The sequence below is a fragment of the Manacus candei genome, unplaced genomic scaffold (assembly GCF_025592945.1).
Source record: "Manacus candei isolate 608988 ecotype Guabito, Panama unplaced genomic scaffold, ASM2559294v1 h1tg000131l, whole genome shotgun sequence".
Classification (NCBI taxonomy): Eukaryota; Metazoa; Chordata; class Aves; order Passeriformes; family Pipridae; genus Manacus; species Manacus candei.
Genome location: NW_026138179.1, coordinates 1 through 17,390, shown reverse-complemented (window position 1 = coordinate 17,390; position 17,390 = coordinate 1). Strand labels below are relative to the sequence as shown.

The following is a 17,390-nucleotide window of genomic DNA, read 5'->3' as shown; positions in this document are numbered from 1 at the left end:
GGTTTAGCTGCTACTCCAGCCCAAGTGTGTCTGTGCCATGCTGGGTGCATATGTCTGGAGTAGTGCTGGGCTGGAGTGGACTGGGCTGTTGTGCTGCCCCTCTGCACCCCATGCACACGTAATTTTCTCATCACCATTCAGGCAGTAGTGTTGCAGGTTCCTTTTTGTCCAGCTGTGTGCAGGAGCCTATACAGACTGTAAATTGGCCACCTGCTGCAAATGTGAGAGGTCTTACCCAGATACAAAACAATTGCTGGAAATGTTTCCTTAGACTGGGGGATCAACAGGTGGGGGACAGAAGTTGGAGGTGCATAAGAGCACCTCGTCAGATCCCCAGAGTGTTGAAAAGGGGGTTTTCTCCTTCAAGTAGATGGTCTTGCTTGCTGAACATCTATGGTATTTGAGGAAAAAAAGTTGCAGTGTGGTTTTCTAACTCTTAATTGCCTGTTCTTCCCTCTCTCGTGCAAACTTCAGAACCTGTGCCAGTAGCTCATTAGTGCACAAAGGAACTCCAACAAGCTCACAAGCAGACTGGGAACTTGTAGGGGAACGTTTTTTTGTGTTGTGTGGTTTTGTTTGGGTTTTTTTTCCCTAAAACATGACTCACATGAGAAATTGAAGCTTTTCTGCTCGGGCCTTCCGTGAGCACGTAGTGAGGGGACACAGAAGCAATGCCTGCTTGCAGGGGTGCCCTGGCATCTCCAGTCATAGGCTCACCAGCAGAGCTTGTTCTCTGGACATTACTCACAGGGAGCAGGCTGTGAATGCCATGTGATGCCTGTTAGGTTGCACTGTGTTGATGGTGTATTTAGAGTGGGGCTGTAGTATGGCAGAAGTGAAAGGTAATTTTGGAGGGAATGATGGGGAATGAGATGTAGTTCACGAAGGGAAATCACGTTTCACTTGGAGTAGGGCAGAGTTTTGATGGATTTTACTCCCCTGTTTGAAGCACTCGGGTTTTGTCCTTTCTCTCTCAAAAGCATATTGCCAACTACATCTGTGGGATCCAAACCATTGGGCACAGGGTGATTGTTTCAGACGTTCAGGAGAGTTTCATCTGGGTGCGTTACAAAAGGAACGAGAACCAGCTCATCATCTTTGCTGATGACACTTATCCCCGGTGGGTCACCACAGCGACTCTCCTGGATTATGACACTGTGGCTGGAGCAGACAAGTTTGGTAACATCTGCGTGGTGAGTGTGCCTCGGAGAAGTAGGGGCTTTTTGGAAGCATTTTTCCTTAGAACATCCATGATTTATCTTAAAAGAATGAGAATCTGTCCTTAGCTGGAGACAACGCCCTGTACCATTGACTTGTTTTTATGGAGTGACTGGCTGTCGTCATAGTGGGCTGCAGTTTGTCAGTTTGTTAAATGAAGCAAACAAGTTGAAGCATTAGCAAAGCATAAACATATTTCTGAAGTCTCTAATGTTTTGTGTTGAAATTGCCTCAAAACTTGCAGTGAATTGTGACTGTGAAAAGGGCCCATGAGAACTTGAGTCAAGGTTATCACTCTTACTTTTTCTGACTAAACCTCATCGCTCCCATTTAGCTTTCTCTGTCAGCTTCCTCTCCAAAGTTGGCTCTGTCAGTGCTGACACTTCCCCACTTGGCTGGATTTCAGCAGAGGAGGAGGAAAGAATGGATGGTCTTTCTGGCAGAGCTTTGATCTCTTTCTGAAGCGTGCTCGGGTGCTTTGGAGTGCAGAGTTCAGCAAGTGTCAGATGCTGCGCCTGCAGGATTTGGCCAACACACACAAATCAGTCCTCTTCAGTTTTCCTGCCTCACATCCATCAAACTGTTTCCTTAGTGGGAACCACCTTCAGATCAGTTTGACCATACCTCCCAGACTGATCTGCAAGTGCCAGGCCAGGCAGATGCTGGTCATGGGGTCCTGCCCAGGGTTTTGAGCGATGGGCCATCGGTCTTGACAACGCAGTTGTCATTTAAAGGCTATGTTGGAGGGACAAGTGGATGATTTTGCTGTAAATGGAAAGTGATTCTTACAGAGTCCACAAAAGCAGCCTTTTAGAGAGCACTAGAATTCTCCAGAGATAATGTGCTGCTTCTCTGCAGCTTGTTGATTGTTTTCTTGTTTCTCAATGCAGGTGAGATTGCCTCCCAACACCAATGATGAGGTAGATGAGGATCCCACAGGCAACAAAGCTCTCTGGGACAGAGGGCTTCTTAATGGAGCATCACAGAAGGTAATACTTCATGGAAAGCACGTGGTTGTTCTGGGAAAAGAATTCGCTACTTTTCTGTGAAGGCCTCTGCAGTGTTGACCAGGAAATATATTGGCAGTTCTGCTCCTACTCTATCTACTGTGCTGTGGGTGATTTGTTTTCACTGTTGCTGGAAGTCAGATTCAGTTTCTGAAATCACAGGCGAAGCCTGGTGGTGTTTGGAAGCAGCTCACTTTCTTATGCTGCTTTCCCTCATTACTTGCATCCGTTTGTCCAGCTGAGTTTTGCCATCTGGTCACAGGTGGAAGGCACTTCCTCTCTAGAAAGGCATTTCTGAACTAGCAGGTGGCCAAATTTATTCTGCTTTCCTCTCTCAAGCCTTTTGATGCTTTTGTGTAAGCTAAAGAAAAAACCTGCTTCTGTGGTTGCCTTTCAGGCTGAAGTGATTATGAATTATCACGTGGGAGAGACGGTGCTTTCCTTGCAGAAGACCACGCTGATCCCAGGAGGCTCTGAATCTCTTGTCTACACCACCTTGTCGGGGGGCATAGGAATCTTGGTCCCTTTCACTTCCCATGAGGTAAGTAAGCCCAGGGTGCAATGTTGCTGCCTTTCTGTGTGCTGATGCCCAGCCAGTATATTAAATATGCTGTATCCCATGTGATTGAGATGCAAAGGGGAAGAGCAGGAGCTTGCTGACTCCTCTTTCTGCACTGGTTCTGTGAGGACTTGAGAGCTTTCCTTGTTGCATTGCTGTTCTAAATCTGTTTGTGCTCCCAAGAAGCTCTTGGGTGGTTCAGTGTCTGAGGAGGAGTCCTTTGGCCTTGGCATACTTTGTGTAACCTGTAGACTACTGATCAGGCACCCCTCTCTGTTGTGGCCTCTTGGAGCAGCGGATGCTAAAATATTCCTTCCTGGAGCTGCACCTCTGAGCTGCACAACTGCTCTGTGCCTCAACTCCTGGCCAGGGTGAATGCTTAGCTCTGCTGTGGGTGCTCCCTGTGGGGAAGTGGTGAGGGAGTAGCTGTGACCTGGGCTGCCACGTGCAGGGCTGCTCTGGCAGAGCCTGGTGCCACAGAACCACAGACCGGTGGTTGGAAGGGGAGGTTGGAAGGGACATTTAAAGACTATGTAGTCCAACCCCAACTAGGAGTGTGATGGCAGCTTTCAGCCGGTGCAGGAGCAGCTGCCTGATGGGTGTTGTCTTGCTTTACCAACAGCACTGATGTGCTCTCTGATCAATCCTTATTCTCCCCAGGATCACGACTTCTTCCAGCATGTGGAAATGCACTTACGGTCTGAGCACCCTCCTCTCTGTGGACGAGACCATCTCAGTTTCCGCTCCTACTACTTCCCGGTGAAGGTAGGCCTGAGCTCTTAGGATCAGCTGGTCCTGGGGGTGCAGAGAGTTGCTCTGGGGCTCAGAGCTGCCTTGAGGCTGGCAGAAGCAAGTCATGATTGCTGTTCAGTGAGGAAGACTGGGGCAGTATCATCCACGGCTCGTGTAGTGCCTGAGGCAGAATGCTGGCTCTTTAGCATCACTCTGGAAGGAGAGCAGTACTTAGCCCTTGAAACTGTGGCTGTTTTGGTTTCTTAACTCTTGTAATGAGCCTCCTGAGAGTTGGTCCTGAGACTCGAGCCCGGAGGTGCTGCTGCATTTCTCTACACCACAGCATCTCCCCTTTTTCCACTGGGAGAAGCAGCATTACGTAGCTGTAGGTGTGGCTGGGTCAAATGGATGCTGCCTTGGGTTATGTTTTTTCCAGCACCATTGGAAAGGGAAATCTCCCTAGAAACGGCTGTTCCTGCATATTTCTGCTTTTGAGGAACCGTTAGAAGCTGTTGACTGCTAAATGCTATGACCAGGAGGGTCCAGAGTACTGAACCAGAGTAACTGTGTGGTAACTGCTGCCACAGTAACGTGTGTAGAGACAGTCAGAACACTGTCCCAGCAGCTGAAGCTATCCAGGTGCAGAGGATGTTCTTGTTCTTGAGGAGCTTGAGGCTGACTTGCAAAGTGCACAGCCTCAAAGATGTGTCCCATCTGACTGAAGCTGCCTTTCAGTCATCACTCACAGCTTCCCCCGTCTTTCCTAGTGCAGGGCTCAGACCCAGGTGGATCCCTCTTCCTTTTCCCTATGTGATTCTTCAGCTGCACCCAGGCTTTTTGGGTTTCTCTTTCGTTACTCAAGCTGGCCAGTAATTAATGTGATGCTAACTGCTGCTATTCAGCAGATGAGGTCACCAAGCATGGTCTTGTTTCCAGGACAGGATTAAGAAGCTTCTGGGAACAGACTGTTTGTGGCCATTTTTCCCCGTTTAGGCAGGGTTCAGTGCCTCTGTGTGGTGTCAATTCAGTGCTCTCCTCCTTGCCTCTCCAGAATGTGATAGATGGGGACCTGTGTGAGCAGTTCAACTCCATGGAGCCAAACAAACAGAAGAATGTGGCTGAGGAGCTGGACCGGACCCCACCTGAGGTATCCAAGAAGCTGGAAGACATCCGCACCCGCTACGCTTTCTGAGGGGCAGAGCAGCTCACGGCTCCTCTGGATGTTCTTCCAGGCACCGTTGGGAGGAGGAATGTGTGGTTTTCTTCCCTTTTTCAAATATTGGTTTGGTCCTCTTGGTTTATGTTTCAAAGCAAGGTGACGTCAGTAAATACAGTATCAGCTATTAGGTGTCCCAACACATCCTGCTGCGTATGTGAAGGCTCCTGACATTCCGGCTTCCAGCCAGAGCAGTTCTCTCTTGGGAAGTGCCCAAGGCAGGATGCAGACTGACCCTCAGTCCCATCTCATTGTCCTTCCTTTAGGATGGGGGAGCCCCTGGGTGTCTTGCAGAAAGTCCTGTAGGGCAGATCCAGCTGAGTCTTTGTCGTGTCAAGTGGGATTTGTGATTTCCCAGTGTTTTAGGAAAGGAAAGAGCTGTGGCATGATTCAGGATTACCAGGCTCCTCTTAATAGTGCTCTGGGCTTCCACCAGCCCAGGGAGCAGCTGATGGGAAGCCTGGCTATGTGGAGGGTGTAACTGTCGCACTTGATTTGAACGTTTTCTTCGAATTGCTGGGGGTTTTTTTGGACTCGCCATTTCTGACTGTTTTCCCTGTAAATAGAGTTTTGTACAATGTTGACTCTCTTGGGGGTGGGGAAGAGCGAGGCCTGAGTCTGGGACTTGATTTGTTTCATAATAACTTTGGCAAGAGAGTGTCTCCAAGCTGTGACTGTGAGCAGCACATGAAGAATAAAAGCCTGTTTTTTCACTACCCTGGCGCTGGGGCTCTTCTCCTTCGCAGCAGCTGCCGCTGACCTAGCAGGAGGGGAGGAGGAGGAATACAGAAATGTGCTCACCCTCAGCCCCATGCCCTGCACTCCTGCAAGCCCCTCACTGCCCTGCCTGGAGCTGGCCCCCTGCCCTGCAGCGTGTCCTGAAGGCAGAGCAGTTGCTCTGCCTTGGGACACACACACAAAGCAGGGTATGGAAAGAGGGAAGGGAAGAATTGTTTCTCCAGCCCTTCCAGGGCATGGCTGAAGCTCAGGGCTCCTGTGTTGCCCATTGAAGCAGCAGCTTTGAGAGGAGCAGCTGGCTGCCAGGAAAGGTCCTTGTCCTGGCAACCTGAGCAGGCAGCTGCCGAGGCTCCCAGACTGGGTGCACCCACACAGAAGGTGTTTCCTGGTTCTGTTGGGTTGTTCCCTGCTTACTCCTGCCAGAGGGTCTGTCTGTAGAGCTGAGATTCTGTGGCATCCCATTAAGGATGCTGCTCCCAGCCTGGGCTTGGCGAGGCAGGTGGCCCCTGTCCTGGTGCTCCCTCTGAACAGTCTCCATGTTCTGCAGTGGGAGTGCTCTGCAGGGTGAGGGTAAACATGCCCTCCTGCCCTGTCCTTTGCACCCTCCTCTCTCCTCTCCTGCCCTGGCTCGTCCTTACAGGCCTACGTTGGCAGGGGCTTAATCCAGGGCTGCACCCTTTGGCTCTGACATGGCACCCCGAGCCCCACCCGTCCTCTGCCAGGGAGCAAAGGGCTTTGTGCTCCCTTCCCCAGCCTCAGTGGGGATGGCTGTGTCAGGGGAGGGGCAAGGGGGAGCTTCTGGCTTGCCAGGGGCTTGGGGTGCCTGCCCAGTGCTCCCTGTGTTCCCTGTCCCCTTGTCCTCCCCCTGGGCATGATGCTCTGGATCAGAGAGTGCTTCCAGCGGAGCTCCAGCACCACTTGGCATTCGCTGTGTTGGTGTCTCGAGAATGAAAGGGGGGGGGTGTTGGGTTGTTCCCAAGGGGCTTTCAGGCACAAGGGTTTGTTTCCTTGGCTGGGCTTGGTGAATAACCTGCCTCCAGTGCAAGGCAAAGCCTGGGAGGGGCCAGGACCCAGTCAGGAGGAGCCGGTGGGCTGGGGGGAGCTGGCTGAGCCCCTAGACCACATTTGCCTGGGGGGGTCAAAGCTAGGGCAAGGAGGGTTTCTCCCAGCAAGGGCTCTTCCTGCAGCCACAGGGTGCTGTGTCCTACTGCGTGGGAGCAGAGCTCCCAGGGATGTGAACTGGGAGCTGTTTGCCTTGGGCTGGACCCAGCGGTGGTTTCCAGCCTGGTGCAGCCAAGGAGGGCAAACCACCCCCGTGCTGCGCAGTTCCACACTTTCCCTTCTCTTCCTCACCCCATCCCAGCTGCCAAGCTGATGACTACGTGGGCAGGGAATGCTATTAAATGGCTTCCTCCAACGACTGCAGCAGCTGCGGGCAAAATCCCTGTGGACACCTGCGTGAGGAGCTGGACCAGCTCCTTCCCTGCTCGGAGCTGAGCATCGTGCCCCCAGCCCGGCCCTGGGAGGGAGGCAAGGGCTGTGCCTGGGACTGGTCAGGACCGGGGGAAGCTTGGCAGGAGCACGACAGTGGCTCTGACTCCATGCCAGGGGAATCCCAGCGCGCTCTCCTCACAGGCAGAAGTGCATTCCTTCCCACGCGTTTCCCTGGGAGCACTGACCTGCTCTTTGATAGCCGGTTTCTCTCCTCGACCCCTCGGGCGCCCAGCAGCGCCAAGCACAGACACAGTGGCTGTCCCAGGGGGCTCTTGGGGATGGCGGGCAGGAGGACAATGTCCCATGGCTCCTGTCCCCTGCTCCTGGCAGAAGCTCAGCCCTGAAGCATCCTAAGAGGACAACGTGTGCTTGGGCCACAGGGAGCAGAGTCCTGCTGACCTGGAGACAGCCAGGAATGCCCCAGCCCCTCTGAGATCTGTGCTGCAGCACAACCCTTACACAGGCACATACTGGGGAACACTGGAGTTGCTCCCACTATGAGTGCCTCAAAATATACCCGTGTGTGTCCAGCCCAGTGAGCACCCTGAGACACTGGGCCAGGAGAGTCCAGTACCCTGAGAGTGCTGGCATTGGCAGAGCAGAGCACCACAGGGGCTGTATGTGCATCCTGCAGTGATGGCCCGGCACCCTGAGGACTGGATTGGGCACAGACCATAGTTAGACCAGCACCCTGGGGCTCCTGGCCGGGGCAGCAAAGCACCCCAAGGAGCAGAAAGGGACCCAGGAGGGTGAGCCAAGCACCCTGGGGACACCCAGCTGGATGAGCTGAGCACCCTGGGGACAGCGGGATAGGTGAGCTGAGCATCCTGGAACACCCAGCCTGGGCTTGCTGAGCACCCTGGGGACACCTGTCTGGAGCAGCCAAGAACCTCGAGGAGCAGGGAGGTAACCCAAGAAGGTGAGCCAAGCCCCCTGGGGACACCCGGCCGGGCTACCTGCATACCCTGGGGGCACCTCCCGGTCTCGCCGCGCACCCCGGGGACACGCACCGGGCTGTGGCAGCCGAGCACCCGCGGCGCTGCGGGCAGGGCCGACCGCTCCCGGGGCCGTGCGGGGCGGTCGCTCGGCCCCCGCTCCCCGCCCGGCCCCGGCCGCCGCCCCGCCCGCTCCCCGCGCCGCCGCCCCCCGCCCGCCTCCCGGGAAGCGCGGGCACGGCCCCGCCGCCGCCGCCGCCCGTGGGTGGACGCGTCCCGCGCCCGCGGCCCCGCGCGCCGCGCCAGGTGGGTCCGCGGGGCCTCGCGCGGGGGGCGCGGGGGGGCGGCGGGACACCCACGGCACCCACGGCACCCACGGCACCGCGTGGGGACGTGGCGCGACACACACACACACGCACACACAGACCCCGCGCGTGGGGACACGGAGTGGGGACGTGGGATGCCACCCACCCCTTCGCGTGGGGACACTGTGTGGCGCCTTTGCACGGGGACACGGCAGGGGACATGGCACGGCTGCTTTCCTCTGGGACATGGCGTGGGGTGGGGATGCAGCGTCACCCCCCCGCTGGCAGGGGTGCATGGTGTGGGGACGCAGATGGGGCCCCCTCTGTGCTGGGACATGGCAAGGACCGTGCGGGGCTCAACACACCCCCCTCTGCAAGGGGACACGCTGTGGAGGATGCGGCAGAGGGACATACTATGGGCTCCTTCCCCTGGGTGCCAGCATGGGGACATGGCACAATCCCCTTTGCAGGGGTGTGGGGACATGACACGTCCCCTCTCTGTGTGGGGACCCAGCGTGGGTGGCCTGGCCACTTCGCCAGAACTGTCCCCCCAGCGATCCTTGGCTGAGGCCGGACTAACTCATTGCTGGGATAACGGGGCTGGGTTGGGCCACCCCCTCCCCTGGAAATCCCCTGGGGGTGTCACCAGGTAAGTCCTGATAGCCCTGCCTCAAACGGACAGAGTCACCCGCGGCTCCACGGCCACCCACAGCCCTTTGGCCCCCCGAGGCTCACACGGGGCTGTCCCTTCCCCGCAGCCCCCGGGGCTCGGAGCGGGTGCCCTCCCTGGGGGCTGCACCCTGGGCACCCGCCTGCCCTGGGGCTGCAGCCGGGGCTCTCTTCCCCCAGATCCCCTCTTGCAGTCCGGGGGGGTCCCGCCCCCCCGCGAGCACATCCCTCCTGGCACCTTGTGATGGCCCCGGGACCTGCTGCCTCCCTGCCACCAGCTGGAGAGGAGAAGCCAGCGGGGACTGCCGGGAAGGGGGACTAATCCCCCATCCATGGCAGGGGGCAACCGCCCGGGGCTACCGGAGAGCAGCCCAGCGCCCGGAACCTGCACTCATCCCTCGTCCCCCCACCGTCCAAGCCGCCGCCCAGGAGGCTCCCGGTGAGCCCCAGCCATGTAGGCGCAGCCTGGGGCTCCGCTGATGGCCACTGTCAACATGCAGCAGGGCTACGCGGCCGTCCTGTGTGAGTAGAGCTCGGGGACAGGGGGGATGGCCCGGGGTCACCTCAGTGGGTGTCCCCGAGGGAGCTGACACCACTGGCTTTGGCTGCCCAGGTGTCCTGGCTGTGCTGGGGCTGGAGGCCACTGCGCCGGGCGAATGCGAGCTCACCCGCCTGCTCCAGGACAAGCTGCAGTACGAGATGCGCCTGCAGTACATGGTGAGCTCAGGTTTGGGGGTGAGGGGCACACGTGGCATTGCAGGGCCCTGGTTTGCTCCAGGGGGGACATGGGAGGGCAGCACCCACTGCTCTACAGTGGCCAGGTGCTGGGGGGGTGGGTTTTTTTACCGGAGGCAACTTGTGCCAAATGGTGCCCAGAGCTGCTCCTGCTGGGGCTGACCATGTCAAAAGGCTCTTCCACGAGCTCCTCATTGTCATGCCGAGGCTAGTGGGGATGTCCCGATCACTTTGCCCCCTTCCAGCCTCCGTGCTCTGCTCCATCTTTCCAGAAACACTACTTTCCCATCGACTACACAGTCCAGGTCCAGTACGAAGAGGTGCTGAGGCCGTCCAACATCACCCGCCTGGTAAGATGGTGGCAGGGGACAGCCCCGTGATGGGGGCGCTGCGGGGACCCACGAGGGCTGCGTCAGTCTCACCCGGGACACCCTCTCGCCCTTCAGCGCAATGGGACAGTGTCGGAGACAGCACTGCGGTACCTCTGGTTCCACGTCAGCTCCCAGGCAGTGCTGCGGATCCGTGAGGTGCTGCCAGAGAAGCACCCATCCTGGAAGTACACCCAGGAGCTGTGCCAGCTCTTTGACGCCCTGGGTGAGGAGTACAGCAAGTACCGGCAGGTGAGGATCCCCCGCGGCCCCCCGGCCCCCCAGCGCAGCCGCACGTCACACACACGTGTGTGCTGGGAAGAGATGCACACACGTGTGTGCTGGGAAGAGATGCACCCACAGCCATGAGCCCCCGGGGGGGCACAGCACAGGCATGGACATCCTGCTACAGGCGGGTCCTTTGGGAGGGCTGGTGGGGACAGGGGGCGGGGACAGAGGTTGGGAGTGGGGTTCGGGGCCGTGGGGCAGCACCGGGGACTGCTGCACATCTGGCATTGGTGGTTCAGTGGTAGAATTCTCGCCTGCCACGCGGGAGGCCCGGGTTCGATTCCCGGCCAATGCAACAGCTGGATATTTTTTTTGCCTGCAACCCTTGGGAGGCGGGCAGAGCTGGGAAGGGGGGAATGAAATGAGACTGTCACCCCCCGCTCACGGGGTGGCACTGCCACGGTCGGGTGGTTGGGAGGGCATTAGGCAGAATGTGCCCCTGAATTCAACCCGGTTTTCCCGGTGGCGATCCTACCTCTCCTCCCAAGCTTCTGCTGTCTCGATAGAGCTGCTGAACCGCGAGGCAGCTGCGTTTGGGTGCTGGATGTGGGTACCCCGTCACAGCTGGGTCACCAGCGTGAACTCACAGTGTGTCTGCATTCTCTTGAGCCGTGGGTCGGGTTCTGCAGCCCCTCTGAGGAGAAGTGGTCTGTGCTCGCTTATCTCATCAGTCAGAGTGTTAACTCCGAAGGCTCATGACGAGCCCTCCTCGCTGGAGGTGATGTGTGAGGCAGCAGCAAGAGGCGCTCCCCCGGGCTGAGCCCCGGTGTCGGAGCTGTCAGTGGGGGTGCTCTGGGAGGGGGTGTTCGCTGGCAGTGCCTGTCCCTGCTGCTCCAGCCCAGCGGGCTGGGGGCTGGGTGGGGGAGGGCCGGGCTGTGCCGCACATCTGGCATTGGTGGTTCAGTGGTAGAATTCTCGCCTGCCACGCGGGAGGCCCGGGTTCGATTCCCGGCCAATGCAACAGCTGTATTATCTTGCACCCTTTTGTCCCCTGGGGGCTGCCAGGGCACCCGTGGTGCTCCCTTGGCCCCCGCTGTCCCCCGGGCCCTGACAATGTGTCCTTTGCGGGGATGCTCAGGCTCCAAGGGTGGCAGCAGCAGCTCTGCCTGCAGTGAGTGTCCCTGGCTTGCTGGCACTGAGGGGCAGTGAGAGGGGTTTGGTGACAGTGAGCATCTCAGTTGTGTGGTAAAGAGGGACACTGGCTCAAGAACAGCAAGGCATCCTGTGTCCCTGGCTTAGGAGGTGCTGGTCCCCATCAGGGGTGCCCAGTCCTCAGGGAGGTGGGCCAGCTGTGGGCAGCCCCACACCTGGCATAGGTGGCTCAGTGGGACTATTTTGTGCTCCCTCCCCAAGAGCCCAGGTTTGGCTCCTGGCCAGGACAGCCCTATGTCCTTCACCTCTGCACTCTCCAGCCCCTCCACCTGACTTGGACTCCATGCAGCCATGGGCTGCACCCCAAAGTGGAGGTGTTTGGGTGCTGGGTAAGCGTGGTCTGTCATAGCTGAGTCTCCAGCAAAAACCCAAGATGTGGCTGTGTTGTCCTGTGCCATGAGGCAGGTTCTGCAGCCCATCCAAAGGAATCATGAGCTTTGCTTGGTGGTCTCATCAGAGTTTTAACTCTGAAGGCTCATGACAAGCCCTCCTTGCTGGAGGTGATTTGAGGCATCAGAAAGAAGTGCTCCCATGGCAGGAGCCCCAGTTTCCGAACTGTTTGTTGGGGTCCCCGTGTGAGTGTGCATGTCTGTGTGTTCACACCCAACAGTGCCTGTCCCTGTTGCTCTGCTGGGTTTGGGACGATGGGGCAGCACCAGAAGATCCTGCACATCTGGCATTGGTGGTTCAGTGGTAGAATTCTCGCCTGCCACGCGGGAGGCCCGGGTTCGATTCCCGGCCAATGCAACAGCCCTGTCATTTTGCACCCCAGTGTCTCTGGGGGTCTGTGGGAACTGGCCCAGGATGCCTGGAGGGATTGTGCACCCCCCTGGCACATCTGTCCCCTGTGTGGGTGCAAGGGGTGTTACTGTAGTTGAACAGAGCCAGGGCAAGTTGGTGACTCCCAAGAGGATGTGACAGGGAGCTCCCAGAGGCCTTGGTGGCAGTGAGTGTCCATGGCTCAGTGACAGTCCCTGTTTTGGTGGCAATGTCAAGGGTCCTTGGCTGGGTTGCAGTGGGGACCCCTGGCCGAGGGCAATGGGGACTGCATGGGGCTGGGAGCTGCAACCACATTCAAGAGACAGCTGCTTTGGGTGCTGGATGTGGGTGCCCTGTCACAGCTGGGTCACCAATGTGAACCCGCTGTGTGTCTGCATTCTCCTGTGCCGTGGGTCGGGTTCTGCAGCCCCTCTGAGGAGAGAGTGGGCTGTGCTCAGTTGTCTCACTGAAGTGTCGGCCTGTCCCTGCTGCTCCAGCCCAGCGGGTTGGGGGCTGGGTGGGGGAGGGCCGGGCTGTGCTGCACATCTGGCATTGGTGGTTCAGTGGTAGAATTCTCGCCTGCCACGCGGGAGGCCCGGGTTCGATTCCCGGCCAATGCAACAGCTGTATTATTTTGCACCCTGGTGTCCCTTGGGGGACCTTGGTGACATCCTGTTGCCCTGTCCCTGCAGACAGATGTGGAGGCGGTGGTGGCCGACCTGGTGAAGCTGGTCCACAGCGCGGGCGCTGAGAGCCGGAGCAAGGCCGTGCGCCCCAAGGCACTGCTGGACAACTGCCTCAAGGTCATGCGGATGCTGTACGGAGTGCCCTGTGAGTTGGGGATCAGGGAGGGGGCTCTTGGGGAACTCAGGTGCCAAACATGGGGACCCTGACTCATCTGATGACACCTGTTCCCTCTGCTCAGGTCGGTGGGAGTCCACCTAACGCTGCAGAAGACCCCTCACTCAACACCTTCTCCTTGCCCTGGAGCCTCGGATGCTGCCTCTGCTCTGCCACTCCCAGCAGAGCCCCAGAGGGGTTCCCAAGGAAGGTGCAAAGGTGGGACAAATGCCACCTCTTCTGGGACCAAACGTCACTCCTTCCAGGACCGTGGGACTGTTCATGGCCATGGGGTTTTGCCCATCCAAAATGCCTGGCACCTTCAGCATGGGTGTAGGGTCGGACAGAGCCCCCCATGATGGGCAGCTGTTGGTGGGGACACGCTGCCCTCCCTGCCCACAGGAAGGGTGAGGGCATCACCCCATTCCTCTCTGTTTGTATTTTCCCCTCAGCTTTCATTAAACAGCAGTTAATTCTCTAGCATTGCAGCTCAGCTTCTGACCGGGTCCTGGGAGCCTCCAGCCTTACCCAAAATAAAGGACCAGCAAAGAGAACCCCCCTGCCTCTATCGCTTCCTCTTTTGGGGAGGAGGAGGCACCTTTTTTGATGTCAGCCCCCTCCCTCGCCACTGTGGGGGAGAGTCACCCTGATACATGGACCCCAGAGCCACTGCCTGCCAAGCTGCCTCCATCAGCTCCGGCTGCTTCCCCAGCAAGAAAACATCTGGATTTGTTTGTTGTGCTTGGCGGTGCAGGGCGGGCGGTGAGCCGAGGGGACTGGGGGCTGCCTGGCTGCCTCCCCCCTTCACAGATTAGTTAATTACCTCCAGCAGCTATTAGAGACCTTAATTAGTGTTTTCCTTGCTGAGGGCTGCTTAGACTTATGTGCAGCATGAGTGGTGGTAATGTCCTTCTCCTCCTCCTCCTCCTCCTCCTCCCTTCATGCTTAGCAGTGGTTCCTGTTTATATAAAACCCACTCAGAGCTAATATAAAGCCCACCAGCGATGATCCACCACTTGATAAAGGGCTTTAATTAGAGGGACCCCGTCTCCCATCCTCACTGGCTTTAACGAAGATCCCCCCACGTGGTCTCTGGACCACGTGGGGTTCCCTGAGCCCCCAGGGCTGAGCCCCCAGGGCTGAGCCCCCGCCTCCCACTCCCTCACGTCAGGCGTGGGAATGATCCTCCGTCCTCCTCCACCGTGGGAAAATTGAAGCTGTCCCAGCAAAATGACCCCGGCCAAGCTTCCCAGAGCATCCCTGCAGCAAATGGCCGGGCTCGGGGCTTGCCAAAGGCCTGCGTGTCCAGCCCACTGGAGACATTGCGACATTTTCCTCCAGTCCCTCTTTCGAGGGATGGCTTCAAAATGTCGACTGAGAGCCGCTCACACGAGGGGCAGTGGGAGCCTGTTTGCACTATTTCCTGGTGTACCGTGAGGTGGGGTAGATCTAGGGAGGGTCCAGGTCCCAAAAGACATTCCTAGAGATGTGCTGGGACTAGGGAAATCTCTCCTGTGAAATTCCCAGCTGCTGGAATAGAAAGAGCCTTTGCTGCCCTTGAGCCAGCAGAAAAAAAGCCTGGCAGCATCCTCGGGATGGCATGGAAAGGCTGGCTGGTTTTGGGGTGGGCAGGCTCAGCAGGGCAAGAGCTGTGCTGTGCTGAGGCTGCCCCATGGCTGCAGTTTGGGGACTATCAGGGATGTCCTCAGGCCACCAAGCAGCGTGGCTTATGGCCCTAGAGTGAGGATGCCCAGGGGGGTTCCCTCAGTCCCAAGGGATGCCCCGGACACAGGAGCACACTTGGAGCACCCTTCTCTCTGCTGCTCTGGCCCAACTCAGCATCCCAGGCAGGGGGGCAGCAACCCCAGCTCTCACCCCCATCCAGGGCATCCCTGTTCTCCCCCCCCAGAACCAGAGTGAGCCTGTGAATGGCAGTTCATTAGCTTTAATTAATTAAGCTCAGCAGACAGGCTCTGCTCTCACCAGGGCAACCTCTGCCCTCTCCAGTCCCAGAAGGTGCCGTTGCTGGTGGCTGAGAGCTGGGACAGCAGCCGCAGGACACCCTGGACACTCTGCTCCACCGTCACGGGGCCCTGCTGGACCCAAGGGCAGGAGAAAAAAATGAACCAAGACCCTCCATCCCAGCACCCCCCATTCCCATCCCGTGGTGTGGTGGGATATCAGCTCTGGCTGGAGGCCAGAGGTGCTCTAGCAGGGCAAGGGAATGGTGGCTTTGAGCAAGTGGTTTGTGCTGTAAGGATGTAGGTTAGTTTTTGGTTCCTAAATAAAAAGTGACTCTTTTGTCAGCCAGTGCAGGGTAAAGGGGCAGCTGAGTGCAGGGCCGGGGTGCCCTCTGCTGACACACCATCGGGATGGGAAAGGAAATACAAAGACAAATAAAAAACTGGAGGAAATTGGATGGTTTTGTGGGAGATGCCTGGAATTGGCCCTTTGCTGTGGTGGTGCAGCCACCCCGGGAGCGAAGGGCACAAGGGTGAGTGCCCAGGAAAGGGAAGCTCATGGGAAGGGATGTCCATGGGAAGGGATGCTTCTGGGAAGAGATTTATTTGACAGGGGATGTCTTTGGGAAGGAATGACTGAGCAGGAGATGCCCCTGGGAAGGGATAACTGTGAGAAGGGATACCCCAGGAAGGGATGCTCTTGGGAAGGGATGCCCCTGGGAAGGGATGACCCTGAGAAGGGATGTCTGTGGGAAGGAATGTCTGTGGGAAGTGATGTCCAGGAACGGATTGCCCCTGGGAAGGGATGACTCTGAGGAGAAATGGCCTTGGGAAGGGATGGCCCTGGGAAGGGATGCCACAGGAAGGGATGTCCGTGGAACTTTGCTGAGCTAGGATGGCCAAGCACTTCCCATCACTCACCATCCCCTGTTCCAAGGGAGGTGTCACACAGCCAGGGTCCACAGACACGCAGAGGATCCCGCTGCTCCCATACTCCAGGGCCAGGCACTTGGTGAGCATGTTCAGAGCAGCCTGGAGAACAACCCACACCCCCTTACCACCATGAGCTGGCAATGCCAGGGCCTGTGGTGGGGGGAATCTTGCAGGAGGTGACCCCCAAACTCCTCCCCATCCTCCTGGTGGCAGTACCTTGCTGCAGCGGTAGGAGATGTCCTGCCTCTCCTCCCAGGCCTCTGCCACCTCGATGGAGCCCAGGATGCTGGAGATGTTGATGATGGCAGCTCTGCTGCAGCTCATCTCACGCTGCCCTTCAGCCTCAGCCGCCTCCTTCAGCAGGGGCAGGAAGGCCTGCAGGGGATGAGAGCTTGGGCATCACCATCCTCTTCCTCCCTATTCCCAGCATTTGGGACAGGGGGTGCCCGTGGGCTCACCTGGCTTGTCTGCAGGGGCCCGATGGTGTTGGTGGTGTACACGAGGCTCATGTTCTCTGCTGTCTCAGTGGCCAACGTGCTGCGGCGCGTGGTGCTGGTGTTGTTGATCAGGAGGTTGAGCCCCAGCGCTTCCCACCTTTTCCTGCACCTTCCCAACTGCTGCCTTGATGCTGTTGGGATCTGTCACGTCTACAAGGGGACAGGAGGGCTTAGGGACGGGGTGGTGGCAACATCCCTGGCAAGATGCTGTAGGACATGGCAGGAGGCAGCTCTCTGCCTCTGAGCATCCTCCTGATCCCATCAGTGACCTGGTTCAGCCGAGCCAAACTGAGGGACCCGCCTGCTTGGTGGCATTTCCCGGAGCCGCCCACGGCTGCAATTAAATCCTGAGAGGCTTCATCCGCTCCCCGCCCCAGCACTTACCCAGAGGGCAGGACAAGGACGTTGGGAAAGCCCAAAGCCACCTCGTTGACGGCCTACATGGAGAAAGGCAGAGGGGAGGGGTCATGTGGAAGGCTCAGCAGGGTGGGAACAGGGTGGCCCTGTGTGTCACAGCCGACAGGTTTGAACAAGATCCAGTGGGAGCGATTTGGGGCAAGTCACTGCCCTGCTCCTCTGCCCGGCTGAGCGTGGCAGCTTCAAAGCTCCTGGCAGTGACAGCTCTGGCAGGCGGCTGCCAGCAAACCCCCCTGCACTCACCACCATGCACATATCTACGCCAGGAGAGGCCAAAAAATTACACACATCCATATTAAGACACATATAGGTATTTTAAATATTTATATATATATGCACATTTTTTGTTTCATATAAATATATATGAAACAAAAAAAATACACTATAATATAATAATATATATATCATAATATCATATATATATTATTATATATATATATAGCCTGTCCCTATATATATATGAAACAAAAAATATATAATAATATATATTATATTATTATAATATATAATAATATATATTTATATATCATAATACATAAATATATACTAATATAATAATATATATAT

At 57.2% G+C, this 17,390-nt stretch overlaps 3 protein-coding genes and 4 non-coding genes across 11 annotated transcripts in view; 6 read left to right on the top strand and 1 right to left on the bottom strand.

Annotated features, from left to right (window-relative positions):
• The window catches only part of SF3B3 (splicing factor 3b subunit 3), a 29,197-nt gene extending 23,749 nt beyond the window's left edge, over nucleotides 1-5,448 (top strand). The window contains exons 22-26 of the mRNA XM_051771321.1: nucleotides 981-1,193; nucleotides 2,109-2,207; nucleotides 2,623-2,766; nucleotides 3,445-3,549; nucleotides 4,568-5,448. Coding sequence (XP_051627281.1) covers nucleotides 981-1,193; nucleotides 2,109-2,207; nucleotides 2,623-2,766; nucleotides 3,445-3,549; nucleotides 4,568-4,708 — 702 coding nt within the window. The 3' untranslated portion in view covers nucleotides 4,709-5,448. The remainder of the gene's footprint in view (nucleotides 1-980; nucleotides 1,194-2,108; nucleotides 2,208-2,622; nucleotides 2,767-3,444; nucleotides 3,550-4,567) is intronic.
• A 1,368-nt stretch (nucleotides 5,449-6,816) lies between these two features.
• On the top strand, nucleotides 6,817-13,789 carry IL34 (interleukin 34). Of its 5 annotated transcripts, XM_051771352.1 has the most exons (8): nucleotides 6,817-6,928; nucleotides 7,599-7,883; nucleotides 9,054-9,395; nucleotides 9,487-9,590; nucleotides 9,881-9,958; nucleotides 10,055-10,228; nucleotides 12,868-13,006; nucleotides 13,101-13,789. In XM_051771352.1, exons 3-8 carry the CDS (start codon nucleotides 9,353-9,355, stop codon nucleotides 13,118-13,120), a joined length of 558 nt encoding a protein of 185 aa, XP_051627312.1. In that variant the 5' UTR covers nucleotides 6,817-6,928; nucleotides 7,599-7,883; nucleotides 9,054-9,352; the 3' UTR covers nucleotides 13,121-13,789. The 5 variants fall into 5 exon arrangements, with proteins under 5 accessions (XP_051627312.1, XP_051627314.1, XP_051627315.1 ...); XM_051771354.1 differs by lacking the exon at nucleotides 6,817-6,928 and having other exon boundaries at nucleotides 7,232-7,883; XM_051771355.1 differs by lacking the exons at nucleotides 6,817-6,928; nucleotides 7,599-7,883 and adding an exon at nucleotides 8,122-8,205 and having other exon boundaries at nucleotides 9,213-9,395.
• TRNAG-GCC (transfer RNA glycine (anticodon GCC)) lies at nucleotides 10,489-10,559 on the top strand. The gene has a single exon. It is a non-coding gene; the product is annotated as a tRNA-Gly (tRNA).
• TRNAG-GCC (transfer RNA glycine (anticodon GCC)) lies at nucleotides 11,154-11,224 on the top strand. The gene has a single exon. It is a non-coding gene; the product is annotated as a tRNA-Gly (tRNA).
• Nucleotides 12,093-12,163, top strand: TRNAG-GCC (transfer RNA glycine (anticodon GCC)). The gene has a single exon. It is a non-coding gene; the product is annotated as a tRNA-Gly (tRNA).
• On the top strand, nucleotides 12,725-12,795 carry TRNAG-GCC (transfer RNA glycine (anticodon GCC)). The gene has a single exon. It is a non-coding gene; the product is annotated as a tRNA-Gly (tRNA).
• A 1,162-nt stretch (nucleotides 13,790-14,951) lies between the features above and the next one.
• Nucleotides 14,952-16,556, bottom strand: LOC127462546 (C-factor-like; the record flags this gene model as incomplete). Its single annotated transcript, XM_051771205.1, is given in 5 exon segments — nucleotides 14,952-15,111; nucleotides 15,898-16,008; nucleotides 16,126-16,284; nucleotides 16,368-16,490; nucleotides 16,492-16,556. Coding segments are annotated over 5 exon segments (575 nt in total), but the record flags the coding sequence as incomplete, so codon positions are not given.
• Nucleotides 16,557-17,390: the final 834 nt, after the last annotated feature.